This window comes from Mastigoproctus giganteus, chromosome 9 (assembly GCF_048544385.1).
Source record: "Mastigoproctus giganteus isolate SK-2022 chromosome 9, ASM4854438v1, whole genome shotgun sequence".
In the NCBI taxonomy this organism is placed as follows: domain Eukaryota; kingdom Metazoa; phylum Arthropoda; class Arachnida; order Uropygi; family Thelyphonidae; genus Mastigoproctus; species Mastigoproctus giganteus.
Genome location: NC_143583.1, coordinates 169,637,981 through 169,656,671, shown reverse-complemented (window position 1 = coordinate 169,656,671; position 18,691 = coordinate 169,637,981). Strand labels below are relative to the sequence as shown.

At 35.4% G+C, this 18,691-nt stretch overlaps 1 protein-coding gene across 3 annotated transcripts in view; it reads left to right on the top strand.

The window, feature by feature from the left end:
• Positions 1-18,691, top strand: part of S1P (membrane-bound transcription factor site-1 protease) — a 680,544-nt gene that overhangs the window by 637,092 nt on the left and 24,761 nt on the right. The window contains exon 27 of one of the 3 annotated variants that reach the window (XM_090381734.1): positions 18,201-18,327. The exons of the other annotated variants lie outside the window; for them this stretch is intronic. Within the exon in view, the coding sequence (XP_090237860.1) occupies positions 18,201-18,327 (127 nt within the window). The remainder of the gene's footprint in view (positions 1-18,200; positions 18,328-18,691) is intronic. 3 annotated transcript variants of the gene reach the window in all.

Genomic DNA, 18,691 nt, shown 5'->3' with positions numbered 1-18,691 from the left:
AGTAGCAATAAACGGACACTGCTGTATGTGGACTAATGTTATTAGTGGAGTCCCCCCCAGGGTTCGGTGCTGGGCCCATTGTTGTTTTGTGTATTTATTAATGATATCAATGGAGGTATATCAGGCTTAATGTCCAAGTTTGCAGATGATACAAATATTGGCAGGGTTGTTAATGATAGTAAAGACAGTATGCTACTGCAAGAGGATCTCAGAAAGTTAAGTAGATGGGCTAAGAAGTGGCAACTGAAGTTTAATATTGACAAATGCAAAGTACTCCATATGGGTAGCAGTAACCCAAGAGAAACATACCAACTGTGTGGTACTTCTACACTGAGGGAGGTGGAGAATGAAAAAGACCTTGGGGTAATTGTGCAGTCGGATATGAAATTCTCTGAGCAGTGCAGAAGGGCTGCTAGAGCAGATCATGGAGTCAATGATATATAGGAATTTTGCTAGCAGAAACAAAGTGATTATACCTTCGTATGAGGCAATGGTCAGGCCACACCTTGAGTACTGCATACAGGTCTGGATGCCTCATTTTAGGAAGGATGTAGAGTTGCTAGAACGAGTACAGAGAAGGGTAACAAGATTGGTGTAAGGAACAAAGGGGTTCTCTTACCTGGAGAGGCTTAAATACTGTAAGTTGCAGCATCTGGAGACTAGGCACCTGTAAGGCGATCTGATTGAAGTGTACAAGGCCTTGAATGGTTTGAGCAGGCTCTATACTGATGGGATACTTCCCTTGCTGAGATTGAGAATCTGAGGGGCTATAGATTCAAATTGAGGGAACATAGTTGTACAATAGATGTATGGAAGTTTGCCTTCAACCAGTGGGTAGTTGATTGTTGGAACAGAGTTCCATCTGTTATTGTGGAAGCTGATAGCCTTAAACAAATTTAAGGCTGAACTTATGGGTGAAATGGGAAGTTTTTTTTTTTTTTTTTTTTTTTGGCTGATGCTCTATAAGCTTGCTTTCTTGCATCATATGCCTCTGCTAATGCTAATATTATCACTAGTTCCTTGAATACTCTCCAAAATGTTAGAGGATTTGCGGATGATATGCACATCTGTTACAGATTCTATAGGTTATTCTGTTTCTATTCTCAGTATAATTATTTTCAGTATGCATCTTTGGTATTGCATTTTCAAATTCTTGATAATGCCTTGGTCTGTTGGCTACAGTTCAGATGAGGTATTCGGAGGGAAGAAAACTAGCTTCACACTTGTAAGTTTCGAAATTACTGAGTGAAGTTGGGCAGTTGTCAACAATCAAAGCGATGTTTCTGTTTTCTTTCGTCATCTTTCTATCTTTTTATAATTTAATATCCACAGTTCAAAAATTACCCTTGTCATTCGAACTTTTTTGTTTTAGTTGTAGTCCAACTCTAATGACTTTACTCCTTTGAAACATCAGGTTCATTTACTTTTGCCATTTACCAAAAGCTTCAGTTTTTTATTACCAGACATTATTATTATTATTATTATTAGCCATATGGTGCAAGGAAGCCTGATGCTTATGCTGCATCAGCCAAAAAAAAAAAAAATTAATTACCCACAAGAGAGAGAAATAGAAGGAAATCACCAAGAAAGAGAAGAATGATGATACCCAGCTTGGGACCCCTGGGTGTGCCAAGCCCATACTCACCAGGTGTGAGCCCCTGGGGAAGTATATTTGCACCAAGACTATAATTCTCTCCTTACTATTTTTACCACCTACACATTTATCACCTTTAAAAGTCAGTGTCTTAGGCAAACATTTAAAAAACAGACCTGAAAAATAGATTTCATCAACGTTGAATGTCTTTTGGCTTGTAGTTCTCTATAATTGTTTTCAAAACTGTTTGTTTGTTTTCAATGGGTACAGTCTTCTTCAATTACAACCCCACTTTCACCAGATAAAACTTTTTCAAGTAAGCAATGACACTTCTTAAATTTGTCCAGCTTGGAATGTTTTATGCCTCAGAAAAGATGCATACTCAATAACCTTTTATTTTATTAATGGCCCTGATATCGGCATGTTTGGTCACGAATCAACTTCACCCACTTAAAAACGGCTTCATCTACATTTTCATACAGGCATAATTTTTCAGAATGGTTGACATTCCGAAAAACTGTGTCACTACTGGCAGGGATACCAAATTTTAAAGCGATTTTTTAAAAAATTTTTTTTTTAATGCTCCGATCTACACTATTAAGCAGGCGCCTCCGTAGCCAGGTGGGAAGGAGCAGCACACGCTTCTTGATTAGACCGGGGTTCGAGCCCGTCACCACCAAATACGGGGGATGCGGGAAGGTCAGGGAATGACCACCGCATATCCCGGAGCAATATGGCCTTAGTTGCTAATGCTCCTAAAAAAAAAAAAAACCAAATAACAAAATAACAACACTATTAAGCACTCTAATTTTTTCCATTACACTTGGGAACTTCCTTCTAGTCTAAGATGTCTAAGACTTAGACATTGTAAGGTTACTTGCACAGCAGCCAAAACAAAACTGATTTAGGGACCACTTGCACCTACCATACAGAGATGGGCAAAATTTAGTTAAAGTATGGATGACTTATTTCTGTGAAACAACAGATGAATTTCCAGAATAAAGGAAAATCACTCTCTTCTAATTCTCTAATAGGGTGCTTGCAATAGAAAACAGGTTGACCAGAGCCAATGTCCATGTCAGGAATATGCCTTAATCTTTGTCAATAACTATGGACAACACATAGATAGCAGTTGACTAATGTGACTTCTCAGTACAGTAATGGCTTTACAGGCAACACTAAATTGCGGAATGCTCTTAAGAATTAAACTCTTTAGCTATTAAAAGCTAAAGTGATTAATCCTTAATCCTTTTAGATCTTAATTCGTGCTTTCTACAGCATCAGCTCTATTGCCTAAAGGCCAGAGGTGCAAACAATGCAGCCCAGTCTCTCGAAATCAGTTCGTTATGTGTAAATTTATTTTCTTCATTATATGGAAACTATTTTCAATGTAATTACAACGTTGCTACGGACCAAGGGGAAATCAAAAAAGTTCGCAACATAGAAAAATTTGCTATATGGAAGTTTGTTAAAGAGAGGTCTGACTGTATTTTATTATTAGTTGATAACTTTGTCTAACATTAAGCTAGTTTTTCTACCTCCTGATGCAAAAATGCATCAAGAATTTGAAAGGATTTTATAAAAGATTTATAGTCCTACATATAATCAGTCAAAGAGAACAGAAACTTAACGAGTCTATATTGTTATTGGATGCTATAAATTTATTGAATGATGCGTGGAACAATGTTACTTCGACAACCATATCGAATTACTTCAAGAAATCGAAATTAAATTCAAATGAAATTTCAATTGTAGATGATGATGAAAATGAAGAAAACAACTTACCATTATCTGAATGGTTGCTACATAACAGCGTTGTAGGTTTTAATAATAACTTCAATGAATTTGTATGAGTCAGTGTCAACTTGTTAATTAGTGGTCTTCCTACAGAGAGTGACCTTGTAGATGCTGTGCTCAACAAAGACGATAAAGATGATAATGATATGGTGACAAGTGAAAGTGAATCAAAATCAGTGTGCCAACAATCTCCCAAGCTCAAGGTGCACAGTCAGTTTTTTTGAAGGAACTGAGGCAAATAATGAAACTTTTAACATGTTAAGTGTTTTAAGAGGAATCTTGAGAAATATCAAAGCGAAATCTTTAAAACAAACATAAATTTTAAGATTCATAAATAAAAAGACTAATTGAAATTGTGTTTATTATTAATTAGTATTGTTTTTAATTACGGAGAAATAAATTGTGTTTAGTATTAAGTGTATTGTAGTTTATACAAGAATATTAATACAAATAATATGTATGTATATACTAATATTATTTTTTTCTCTCTCTAATATTTCTTTTGTTTTTGAATCTATCTTTTTATCAAGTTATTGAGAATTAAAAAAAAATAGGATGTAGATTTAACTCATCACTGATATATTGAGTAATGATAATAACGAGGAAATTGTCTGTCCCTTGATGCTTGTCATAACCAAAGTTCGACTATATATATATATATATATATATATATATTGAAACTACTAAAGGAGATTTACTGTACTTATATTATATTAAAAATAACAGCTTGTGTCCATTTGTATAAAATAGGTATTGCAATCAAAAAAAGATAATTTTTCATGCTATCGTACATCTCATATTGTAAGATATTTTTTCTTCCTTGTTAAACTATCCATAAACAATGCTTCTTTGTGTATAGTGCAACATCAGGTGATAGATTGCTCTAGATTTTATATAAAAGGACACAAGACCACTGGGAAAAGATTTTGCCTTTTTCATTATATAGATGGTTCTTGTTCAGTATAGAGTAGAACCTCATAAATCCAGAAACCTCAGGACCAAGCACATGCAAGTTTTTGAAAATTCCAGTTTTTTTTTTTCATTATTTTTATTAGATAATATAGTTGCTTTGGTCCTTATAATCAATATAGAATGATAATCACTAGCATTAAGCTCAAATGTTAACCTGTACTGTAGGTGCTATGAACTAGTATTGAATTTCACTCAAAATGAATGATTTTATACATAGTAATAATGGTGTACAATCTAAGAAATATGTAAAAATGAAAATGAATTTGTTTAAAAATTATTAATAGAACATAATGCAAAATTCAGCCCTGAGTGCCAAGCAATTCCTAGTGACTGAATGATTTCCAGTGTGAATAGAAAAGCAATGTATGTAGAATAGCATATCCTTGAAAAGGATATGCTATTCTACATACATCCTTGTCTATATCAAGTCTACATACATCCTTGTCTTTCAAGTCTATATCCTTGAAAAGCATCAAAAGTCAAATCTCTTTAAAAGAAGCCTAAAGGAAAAGTAACCATAGACATAAGGAGGAAAGCCACCTGCTATTTAATATTTCTTGTTATTTAACAAACTAAGTACTAATGCTATTCCCCATCTGCTTGGCAAGGCTGGAAACTTGGGAGGGAAAGTCTTCTCTTCTAGGGCTACAAGGAGCAACTGTGGACAACCTAAAAGCCCAGTCCTATAGGTCTATAAACCCAAACCAAACTGGCAAACAACGTGATAAGGACTGACTCAGTCTCCTTTCAAGCCTTAGAAGATGGATACTGCATAAAATCTCACCCCACTCTTTCACATATTACACTCTATCAGTGATCAACCAATAAGTAGATTTAGCATCTTTAAGCATGTGTAATACTGCATTACTGACACTGGAGTTGTGATTTTGCAATTATGCCCAATTGTCATGTTATTTTACCCAATGTATGTATATATATATATATATATATACATATATATATATATATATATACATACATACATACATACATATATATATATACACAGTACTCTGACCAGCTGATGAAGGGACACCTCGCCCCAAAAATTCTCTTTTATTGTTTTTTACTTATATATATTTTAATGCTTTTATGCATTTTAACACTATTTTTATTTTATATCTGTTTTAGTATTTATGTATATATATCTAATTTTTTATTTTAATAAAGTTTAACCTTAAACCAGTCTGTCGGTCGTTACTATAAATTATAGTAATAAGTAAGTTTTTTCCTTTCTTACTGAGAAATGCTTTGGGAATGTAGCAGAGTCACATAAAATAGAGAGACAACTGAAATCAGGAGATCTTCTAGTAGAAATGGTCAGCCAACATGGCTCTGAAACATGGCTCTCTACGTTTATGGTCTTAAGATGTCTACGTTTGGTGGAAGTTGTGACCTATAATGGTCATCCCCCACATGCAACATTAAACACATTGAAAGGAGTAATAGCAGAATGGGATCTACTAAATATATCAGATAGAGAAATAAAACTAGAATTGAATGATCAAGGTGTAATTCAAGCAAAGAGGATTGTCACAAAATAAGATGGGTTGCTTGGCCCCATTCATAATGTGATACTCACCTTTAACTTACCTAGACTGTAAAAGCCATATCTAAACAGACTGCATCTAAACTGTAAGAGATCATACATTCCAAACCTAATAAGATGTTTCAAATGTCAAAAATTTGGTCACTTCAGATAGTCTGTGGGGCAGGGGAGTAGCTATCTGTGCTCTCAATTTTAAGGAACACATTCAAATTGACTGTGTTGTTCAAATTTCAAAATGTCCAAACTGTCAAGGTGAACACTCAACATATTCCAAGGATTAGGAAAAGAGAAAAGAAAAGTCAACAATATAATACTATACAGAAAGTATCACTCCAAGAAACAAAAAATCAGTACCAACACTTTCAAACAAACCTACATATGTATGCTCAGGTTATTCAACCACAGAAATCTCCATCTCTCTTAGACTACTGCAGTTGAAACTGATGTTTGAGGTTCTCCAGTAGTCTCAATAGCTGATGGGCCCATTCTTTTCTTACCACTTCCAAACAACAAATGTCCCATGCTTCAAAATGTGCAATAAATACTCCAATATTAATTCCTCTTGATTTGTTGGATCACACTTCTCAGAAAGTAACCAAATCCAAAGAACTGGAAATTGAAAACCTAGGACAGCTTACCACTGTCAGTGTGGATACAGATGGCAAACAGTGCCACAAGAAATCTTTGAAACATATTCATAGGATGACATGGATACAGGCAAACCAGTTTTCCCAAAAAAAAGGGAGAAAACAAAACACGATCACCTCTGACTTCAAGAAAATAAGCAAAAAAAGACATTCAAAATAATAGATACACTTCTACAATGTAACTTTCAGTTTTGTAGCAATATAGATGATATGTGTGACCTACTAACCAAGTACAATTGTATTTATGCAAGAACCCAACTTGATGTCTCAGTGAATGTAGAAATAAAATATTACACAATCCATAGAAAGGACCATATATTTCCAACACTCCTCGTGGAGGTGTAATTATTATAATAGTTCTCAGATACCAACCAAATACATTCCACTGCAAACATTGGTAGAAGCAGTTGCAGTCCATATCTTTATAAGTCTTGCCACAGCATTTTTTTGTTGTCATGATCGATTTAAAAAATGGATGTTGGTCCATTAAACAGTGCCCTCTAACCAGTAATTTGCAAAATTTCAGTGAGTACTCCACTTTGCACAGAGTAATCAAGTGGAAATTTCATGATGCAAATTGGGCCAAATACATACTACTTCCAGTCTTTGGCAGAGAGTATGTACTTGTCACCCCCAATAGACTCAAAATAAGTTACATAACAAACCAGATATTAGTTGTCACAAAATCTGCATTTATGAAAATATCAGATTCCACTTTTGACAAAAATCCTGGTGGAACAAAATTGTAACTTTGCCTGGAATCTATTTCATAATGATATGCAATGTGATTTCATAATGATATGCAATGTGATTTCATAATGATATGCAATATGATATCCATATTGCATATCACATTGCAGATATCCTGCTCATATTAAACTGCAATGGAGACAAGATATTGCTCCAAAAGACAAATGACAATCTAAAATACATTGTCAGTGCACTTAGAAAACTATTTGCTCATGAAATTCTGGTGCTATCAGCACCAGAATTTTTTTATGAAAACCCCAAACACGAGAGGTATTAGAACCTATAGTACTTAGTACCTTGCTCCGGTTGGAGGTTGAGAAGATGAAAGAAGATATTTGTTGATATTATACTTGAACTTCTGAAACTGTAATTTTCAGGAAATACATATGAAGGAAGGTTGTTCTAGAAAACGGCAGTTGAATGAATAAACGAAGAAGATGAAGAGTTTTTAGCATTAGTAGAGGCATTTGATGCAAGAAAGCAAGCATCAGCCAAAAAAAAAAAAAAAAAAAAAACCACTTCCACTTCACCCCTCTGTTCGTTCAAAATACCTGTCCAGCTGAGCCTTAAACTTATTTAGGCTATCAACCTCCACCACAAGGGATGGAAGTCTGTTCCACCAACCAACCACCCGCAATTCGTTCTGTCAGTTTGAAGTTGGACAGTAAATGGATGTTGGCTGGTGGCAGCACATGTTCAGACTGTTTTGAGTGCGAGAGTGGGAATTATAGAAGCCAATTCAGAAGAACAGTACCTATGCAAGTATCTGTAGAAAAGGCATGCAGCAGAAACAGTATGTCTATGAGACAGCGAGTGGAGAGACTCTGTTAGAGAGGAGTCATTAATTAACCTAACTGACCTCTTCTGAATGGAATCTAGAAGCCTGAGAGAGGTGTTGGGGGCACCACCCCCAGATGTGGAAACAATATTCCATGGTAGGGCAGATTTGCAATTTGTACAGAGTGTGAACAGCTGTTTGGAAGAAAAGTAACACTGAGAGCGAAAGAGAAAACCAAGTTTTTTAGATGCAGAGGAAGCAATATTTGTAATGAGCTTGTGCCAAGAGAGATTATAAGTTAGAGTAATCCCCAAAAGAGATATATCATTTTGCCTAGAAATTGGAGTGTCACCAAAGATAAGCATAGGAGCAGAAGAATCCTTTTTGCGAGATATAAGACAAGACTGAGTTTTAGAAGGATTGAAATCAACTAAGTTGTCTTTGCTCCACTGGAGAAATACCTGGAGATCGGCATTTAAGGAATTGGTAGCAGATTTTTGAGAAGTTGAAGCTGATTGAGCAGTGCAAGGCTTCTCAAAATGAAAAGTGGAATGCAATGTGCTGTCATCAGCAAAACTATGGATAGGATTTCCAGTCAATAGAAGAAGGTCATTAATATACAAGAGGAAAAGAGTGGAGAAGTTAGAAGAAAGAGAGCCATCTACGATCACCATGAGCGATCAGAGAGAAAACTGGATAACCAGTTACAAAACGCAGTTGGCAAACCATAAGATGGAAGCTTGTTTAGGAGATCTTTATGCCAAACACGATCGAAAGCCTTTGAGATGTCAAGAGCAATTGCTTGTGTTTCACCGAACTCTTCCATTGAATTAGTCCATAAATGGGTAACACAAGCCAGAATATCACCAGTGGATCGACACTTACGGAATCCATACTCGCGATCATTTTTTCAGACAGTAGGTTTCTGGGTAGTTTAAGAGTTGGCAGTTAATTGATTTCTCCATTACTTTAGAAAGAGTAGAAGTAATTGCAATGCGATGATAATTGGATGGGAGGGATTTGTCACCCTTTTTAGGAACTGGCTGGATATGAGCAAATTTCCAAGCAGAAGGAAAAACACCTTTGGAATAAGAAAGTGAAAAAAGGCTGTAAAGAACAAGAGTAAGCTCTTGTTCCTGATGGTATCTCCAGGTCCTGATGGTATTTCTCCAAGTGGAGAAATACCATCAGGACCTGGAGCTTTCTTAGCATCGAGATATGTCATAATCCTTCTGACATCCTTTTGAAGGAAGAGAGTTGGGAATGGTGGGAGGTGTTTTACCAAGATCATTAACACAGGAGTTGGAAAAAAAATGGGATGCTAGAAGGTCAGCGTTATTCTTAGCTGAAGTGATAACAGAACCAACTGGTTTTGACAGAGGTGAGAGCAGAGATGGGCAAAAGTTGAGGCCAATAGCTTTGGCAAGAAACCAGAATGTTTGGCTACCATTAGGGCAAGAAGCAAGTTTTCTACTCTTAGCCTGTTCAAAATCTAGTTCGGACTGATTAATAACTGCTTTACAATTGTTGCGAACTTTGATGTTGCAGAAAATGAAACTGAAGATTTGGAAACAAGCCAATTATGATATGCAACGTTCTTCTCCTGAACAGCCCTAGCACGTTTATTGGAAAACCAAGGTTTAGATAAAGGACGAGATTTTAAAGTGGAGTGTGGAATAAAGGATTCCATTCCTTCAAGAATAGTTTTACTGATATGATCTGAGCAAATGTTGACATCAGAAGTTTTGAAACAGTAATCCGACCAAGGAAAAAAAGAAAAGAAATCTCGCAGATCATCCCATTTTGCATTCTTGTAATGCCAAACAATACAAGATTGGGAATAACCATGAGATAAAGACTATTGGAAAAGAGACAATCACCAAGTTGTGATCTGAGGTGCCTAAAGGACTACTTACTTCAACCATGTACTTAGAAAGGATGTTTGTGAGAAAAAGATTAAGCATGTTGGCTGCATGGTTAGAATTGTCTGGTATTCTTGTAGGTAAACGAACAATCTGTGCAAGATCATTAGTAATTGCAAAAATCTCGACCAGCTGGGTCAGTGTGACTAGAAAACGGAAGCCAGCTGGAGTTGTGAACATTAAAATCACCAAGGAAAATTACTTCACTGTTAGGAAAGTTGGACTGGAGAAAGTCAAGTTGTAAAGTGTTGAAGTCAAAGAGCCCTAAGTGATTAGTGGAGTTGGAAGAATGGTAGAGACAACAGATGAATTTGACAAAATGAGGTAGAGAGATTTTAAGCCAGAGAAGATCTAAAAGAGGAGATTTCAAATTACCAATCTCTGACAGGGAATATCGGAAAGAACATATGCACAAGTACCACCTTTGAGGCAAAAGGAATCATACAGCAAATAATTTGGACAACTGAAATTCTGTCAGAAAATGTACATTGGGTTTGGCAGACTGCAAGTGGAAATGGACATCGATGAGATTAGAATTGAGACCACGTATATTTGTGAAATGAACTAGGAAGTGTTTGGCAGGTTTAGATCTTTTAACAGATAAGCTTACTGTATTATTTTGACAATTCATGGCGTATTCAATAGTAAGAAAAAGTGGGGGGCTATGCTGTATGAAGTAATGAAATTTTTGGATATGGCGTACACATGGTAAGAATATACCCAGATCCTTGACATAACGTGGCCTCGACAGTGTCCCCCTCAGACTCACTCCAGTCACTATCTGGCAGAGTAGAGATAACAAGGTTATACACTAGCTGATCCTGAAGACGCCTAAAGAGTTACCAGTAGGTTCGGTCTGGTGTACTAACTTGCGGCCTGCCTGTGAATACCGTTTTAGAGCTGTACTCTCAAAATGTAAGGAAGATTGGATCTCATCATGATGTTCATCATAACCTCAAAAGTCATCAGTCATACTACATGATGGAAGATATGGGGAGGGGTTGACCGGAACTTAGCTCTGGAGACATCAAGCCTCCAATAAGAACAGTGGTAGTATTGCACCGGTTGATGAGAGTCATCTATCACCTAGTGAAAACTGTATGCTATCCATTTTCTTGGAATTACTCTAGATAACAGGCTGAACTTTTAAGACACATTAAAACTCTTCATGTTACTTGCCTGAAGAAACATTCTAAGAGTCATATCTGCTAAAATTTAAGTCCTAACTGATATTCCCTACTGCACCCACACTAAGTTATAATAAGATCCTGATTACACCGTGGTGCTCTTGCTTATGATTCAGCTTGGCATACTGCATTAAAATGCCTGTGTTCCATCCATCATAGTGTATTGTCTTAAGTACATTTTGCACCTTGCCTGTTTAGAGCTTATATACAGAAGCTAATGAGCCACCAGTCTATCTTTGCAGGATGGTGCTGTTGCTAAACCACACTGCAAAAATTAGATGACTGCTCTTTCCTCCAATATGGAGATAACTCTATGAACCAAAGTGGGGAAAACCTGAAAGTAAATTGATGAAAAACAAATCAACTGGTATATGCCTGCACAATCTGTTAAATGACTGACAAATGAATTATGAAAAAGGATTGACTTGAATACAACTCCTTGATAATCTCCCCGAAACTGTTGTTCTTTTATATGTGATGACTGTTTCTTATTATTGGGTAAAATAGCCTCCCCAATCAAAGTTTAAAACAGCTACATGCTGCTCTCTAAGCTCAATATTCATAGAATATACAAATAAATACGGATGGTTCCAAAATTGATATCAAAGTTGGTACAACTGCAGTCTTTCCAAATGAAATTAAAAAAAAAAAAGTAAAGTGCAGCCATTATCAACCCACTGCAGGGTGGAAGCCTCCTCAACAATTCATGCTGAGGGAAATGGACCATAATCTGCCACGCTGGTCCAGTGCGGGTTGGCAGATCAACCGTATTCAGCAGTCAGGGGCTTGAACCCCGGTCTACTCAAAGAGCGTGTACTACTGCACTCCCGCTATATCACAGCAACTTCCTATTGAATGTAGAGTATAGAGAATGTGCACATTAATGCTAAGTAGTATACACTACTTTCAGTATACACAATACAAATAGCCATAAATCAGGTTCACTTTCTATCTATACCATATATACAGATTTGCAAAGCATGTTTCAGGACCAAATACGGAGAATGCGGAAAGCTCAGGGAATGACAACCGCATATCCCCGGGGCAATATGGCGTTAGTTGCTAATGTTCCTAAAAACCAAATAACAACATGTTTTGGGCTCTACAGATAGAATCTACATCTTCAAACTGCCCGATAAGAAAAATTTAAGTTGTCAGAATATGCTGAATTCCAGGACATATGGGAATCACCGAAATGAATGTCCCAAACAAGATACTAAAACTGTTACAAGCATTGATGAATACTCCATGTACAAAAGATCATTTGGCAACAGATATGGCAAAAAATCAACCAACAATAAACTCCTTCAAATTAAACCACAATTACAATCCTCTACTTGAACAAACCGAGAAGAGGAAGTAACCCTTTCAGGACTGAATCAGACATATTCATCTTATATATTATCAACCTACTTACCCATAAAGGCCCACATGTGCGCTCTGGCTGCTACACTCAGCTTACAGTTAAGCATATTATTTGTGACTGTCCTCTTTATAAACAGGCACATAAAAAGTATTTTCCTCCCCCATGCATAAGCATGAAACACAGTCTTCAGCATCTGTTACAGGATAGAGAGGATACTGCTGATATTTTATTATTCTTAAAACTTATATCAAATTTAGACAACAAAGAAAGAAATGCCATAGTGTGCCATTTGAATGGCACACTATGGCCACAGTAGCTAATACACCATAAACTAACAACAACAATGCATAAACCTGGCTGTTTGGTGCTTTTGTTTAATTCTGGCTAGCCTGTTTTCCCTCTGTAATTGTGCAGTTTACTACACTTGGAGAAATATTCAAAGAAAATTTCTGGAATTTTGGTAAGCCTGGATTTTAAAATGCTGGATTTTTGAATTTCTGCTGTACTTTAATTGAAACTATTTTTATGTTAATAAAAAGTTCCCATAGAATTCATTTACATGACTCATGATTTGGTGCACACACGTTGATTGCAGGCGTTACGTTTTCTTTATTTGTTCTTTTGATTTGGCAATTTCAGACAATTTTTTCTAAAATTAAGAGTAGGTTATAAAAAATTATGTTGTGTTACTTGCTAGTGTAAGTTAAAGGAAGGCCATCAGCTTGGATGCAAAGAAAAATCTTACGGAAATGTGTGAAAATGGTATTCATGATATGGAGATAATGAGTATGGTGAACTTGGCACAAGAGTTCAATTGCAATGATTGTTACAAGAAAGAAAGGATAAAAATCTTTAAATTTTAAATGCTAAGAGAAGGAATGAAATTTTTGAAGATGCTGCTGTCATAATATCAACAGGAATAAAGAATCATAATTTGCATATTGCTGAAATGGGAAATCTTTTGTTTGTGTTGTCAAAACAAGACTTAATGTATATTCCTTTGATTCTGGAACTGGTGGCGAGAGCTCAACATCAACAGAAGAAGGACTTGAAGCAAGCATTTCAAAAACTGTTTCAAGAAATGCTATCAGCATCACTGTAAATGTGTAATTAAATTTTTAAGCTGATGAAGTGATTCATTTTTCTTGATTGAAATATTTAAAAAAAAATATTGAAATAAAATGTGAAATCAATACATGCAATATGTAAGGGCTCCATTAGAAAATTATGCACTTTTCCTGTTTGTAATATTAAAAGCATTTATGAAAATATTTTCGGATCTTCTATTTTCATCTATCCCCCCTCCTTTTGGGTGGGAACATAAAAGCTGGATATGCCTTTGAGCCTTGTGCTCAGAGGGAGCACAAGGCTCCAAGAAGTTCATACAGTCCATAAAGTTACTTTGGATATTGAATCTATTGGAACTTTCAGTAACTGAAATCAGCATTTCGGTTAAATTCTTCAGTCACTAGCCATGGCTACTATGACTCCAGCCACTGATTAAATCACTTTTCTCTAGTAGCACAATTGTTTTGACTCATCCAAATGACTTGTTTTGCCCGTGACTATTTTGTAGGCCTTCATTTTGATAATATTACCTCAAAACATATTGGTATTTATTGAAATACCTAAGTAATGATGTAGTTCCATGTTTTGATTAGAGCCTCTATTGCATTTAAATCCAGTGATTGTCATACTCAATGATAGGTGTAATGATTTTTATGTCGTTATTCATTTGAATAAGTCTAGATTTGTATCCTACCAGACACTGGAAGAATTCTTAAAGGCCTCTGATTGGGGCTGTAATTAGCCAATCTCTGACAGAGGTAAGAGTTTTTGGCTCATCAACATGCACTTCTGCAGGCATAATGCACATGGTGCAATGTGGCCTTAGAGACTAATATGCTATAGCATTGGCATTAGTAGAGGCACATGATGCAAGAAAGCAAGCTTATGCAGCATCAGCTTGCTTAAAAAAAAAAGCAAGTTAATTCCAAATACCTGTCCAGCCCAGCCTTAAATTTGTTTAGGCTATCAACTTCCACAACAAAGGATGGAAGTCTGTTTCACCAACCAACTACCCACTGGCTAAACGCAAACTTCTGCACATCTGTCCTACATCTGTCTTTCCTCAATTTGAATTTATGCCCTCTCAGGTGATTATTCTGAGCAAGAGGAAGAATCCCATCAGCATTGAGCATGCTCAAACTATTCAAGGCGTTATACCCGTCAATCAGATCACCTCGCAGGTGCCTAGTCTCCAAACACTGTAATCTGCAAAACTTAAGCCTTTCTTCGTAAGAGCAACTCGTCGTTCCATTCACTAATCTTTTTGCCGTTCTCTGTACTTGTTCCAACAGCTCTACATCATTCTTAAAATGAGGCCTCCAGACCTGTAAATAACTATATAATAACAACAATCAATAAACACCAATATTATAGCCAGTGATTGTCAAAGCCAGATAATTCTGTTAATGTTGTCATCCTGCAGCTATTCCTATACTCCCATGGTTTGGTGACATTATTATTTCAGAATTTAAGACTTCTGGTAGTATTTAAAATATCAGCAGAAGAATACCAGCCAATGTCAACACCCCCTTCTTTGAAAAATATCAATATAAATCAATATTAACAATACCATCAGTTATATGTGCTATGACGATGCCGCTGATACATTTTATGAGAAAGTGCCAAAAAAAATTGCAGTAGATTCTACTAATACAAATTGCTTCATTGCTAAAAACACCCATTAACCTACATTTCAATAGTTCATTTTTGGTGTTCTTCAGCCCATTGCATACATAATTTTTGCTATATTTGTATAAAAAGTGGCTTCTTGATAGTTCTATAGTCATGTATGCCAAACTACAAGAGTATGATATGTATATCCTTGGAGAAACTTACTCCTTTTTGGACATGTCTATTGTTGAACATGTGGTGTTTCTCATGTAACACAGTTCCAAAACATTAGTTCAACTCTGCTGTGTTGTCTGTGGTGATACAATGCTCTGTAAAAGTGGCAGGAAGTGCATGTAAAATGCATTGTTTGAGTACTGTGTGTATATTATTATGTTGGAAGTGTTAGATACCCAGAAACAATCACCAGGAATTCTTCCCAGTCCCCTGCCCATGCCTTGAGAAGGCCTGCCACAGCTACTCATTTTGTCTTATATAAAGATAAGATGAAAATCTCACATATATAGGAAATAGTGGAATACCCATAGGTGCCAGCATCCCATGCCATTGGTACCAGCAATAAGCAAATAAATAAAAAATGGCCAATGCTTAAGCAATCACAAAGATGCTAAATTCTCTGGACATAGACTGAAGCGATGAATAGCACAATAATTGTGAATAGTCATCTTCCTTGGGCAGCCAGTATGAAGTCTGCACATATTCTTATTTTTTTTTGGAGCAGAGTAATCTTCATCAAGAAAACAGGTGACTGCTATATAATCATGAATATTTAAAAACTGAAAAGTTCACATGGCCTGTGCTTTGAAAAACTTTTGAGGCTGATTATGTCTCACAGCCATGTTCCTTTAATATAAAAATGATCAATTATAATAGTAGAAAGGCAAACCAGTTACAGTAAAAGGCTATTTAGTGCTGAATAGCTCCTGAAAAAAAGTGCATCATAGATCAACTAACAAACAAATTTTTGTTATTATTAGCCATACAGTGCAAGGAAGCCTGAGGCTTATTCTGCACCAGCCAAAAAAAAAAAAAAAAAAAAAAATTCCAAGTTATCCTGAGAAAGAAGTAGAAAGGAATCACCAACAAAGAGAAGAATGATAATATCCAGCTTAGGACCCTGGGTGTGTCAAGCCCATACTCACCAGATGTGAACCCCTGAGGATACACTTATAAATATGTATTTCTTTGCAATTTTTAATCTAGAATTTCTCTTGTATTGATAGGATTATTACACTTCTGTAAGAAGCAATTGGTTGGGTTTTAAATTCTGCACAAGTTTGGTAACTGTAAAGTTTTTAAAGATGCAGGACTTAATGAATTTAGAAATCCAGGTTGTTCTCTCATCTGTGGTGAATTGCATAAAAATATAAAAATTTCATCAAACACTTACATCAAGAAATAAACTAACGCTTCATACACCATGATAAATATTTTAGTAAATTAGTAATTGTGTAATAAGTTAGTAGTAAAAAGTAAATGAATAAAAAACTCATTTATTAAAATATTTATAAATTTTAATAATTTCGATGGATATTGCCCAAAAAGTAAACATTTAAGACATGATCAAAGCACTTATGTTTGCTGAAGTAAACACTGAAGTGAAGAAAATTATAAGAAGGTCAGTAAAGCCCTATAATAAAGAAGCCAGGATATTCTCTGTCACAAATCCTTATTCAACAGCTAGATAAAAGAAAGTTAACCTGGTTTACTCCAGTATTTCTTGTATATGACTTCAATCATGTAAGTGTCAGAGATGAATCACATAAGGAGGAGAGGGAATATCCAATAAAGTGATTTGGCACACCCGAGTCGTGAGCATCACTGTTTTTTCGGAAGCATACCATGTACAAAATCATTTCATCAAAACAGTAAACAGAAACATTGGTAAAATCCCAACCCACCCACTCAGCCTCCTAGTATGACTAACTTACTTCTGCAGAAAACAAGCCTCTACCTACATGAATAGAGATACACAAAAACTACAGTCAGCATTAGTTGAACTATCTGTTAATTATCAGGAACACTTGATACGTAATTCACTACTTGATAAGTAGATAGCAGTTTCTGACATTGGTTATGATCTCCAAGTCTGATATAACACAGATGGAGGATTCACTGTGCTCCATCTAATAAGACATCTCTTTATAATTTTCATTTTGTTCACCTCAGTAGCAACATGTAAATGCTGGTTGAAATTATTTTATATTTTTATGTTATTCACCACTCAAGAAGGGAATCAAAGGGTTCTGAAATGTTTGCCATACCAATATAAATTTTAATTAAAGAGTTTTCTAAATTTATTACGTCTTAATGCAGTTTAGTACATTTATTTACAAATTGTTCATTACAGAATTATGGATGATGCAGGAATGAACAATTTCTGATCCACATACGTACTCTTTTACAGAGGGAAATGATCTTGACTGGGTCAGCCTACATTATTCAAGTGTCAAACACATATGTGAAATGCATCTTACAATGCTCGTGAGTTGTTCAGCTGTAATTAGTTGAAGGGCTTTGTAATTTTATAGTACATCTTGCTGTGTTGCACAGTAAGATGTCCTTATAAGTAAGATGTTTAATGAATTATGAATACAGGTGACATTTTGAAAAGGATGAGAATCACTGATTGGAATAGTATATTTTAAGTAATTTGAGTGTGATATCATTATGAAACCAGTTGTCAGTAAGTTTTTCAGGGTATTATCTGCAGTCGTGGTATAGGAGTGTTATTCTAGATTAAGAGAAAAAATGGTATAAAAGTGATGCAGTAATGTTTAAAGACAGATGAAAAAATCCTTACTAAATCTTAATTTCTTTTTAGTTAAGTAAATATAAACGGTGATAAATGTCTCACTTTAGATAATTTAATTTAAACCACATCTTAAACTGATATTTAGAATATACTTTATTGTACGCCTTGTAATCTGTTTTCTTGTAGGTAACCATTTGTATCGCTACTCAAAAGTGTTGGAACACCACTTGGGTACTCCCCAGACTAGGCCACTACCTCAATGTGCACAGTTGAAATGGACAATACCTCAACCTCTTAACAAATCTGCACCCAGGTGATGAGGCTGCTGAATTTTCTCAAAAAAAATTTAGTAAATAATAGCAAGATAATTGAAAGCAAACCTTATTTTTAAATGCTATTTAATAATATGAAACTGAACTGTTATAATATGTTATAATAATATGAAACTGAACATCTGGATTAGCGAAGCAAAAGATAACCTTAAAAGAACAAAATCTTAGAACACACAAATAAATGGAAAATTTAATAAATAAAATATAGGTAGTGCTGATAAAAATAAATTAAAAAAATATCTCTGTAGAGCCTTTATTTAAAAACTATAAAAAGACAATACATTTATCAGGTGATGCTAGCATCGCACGCCAACACTACTTGATCATTGCTGTGAATGACCAAGT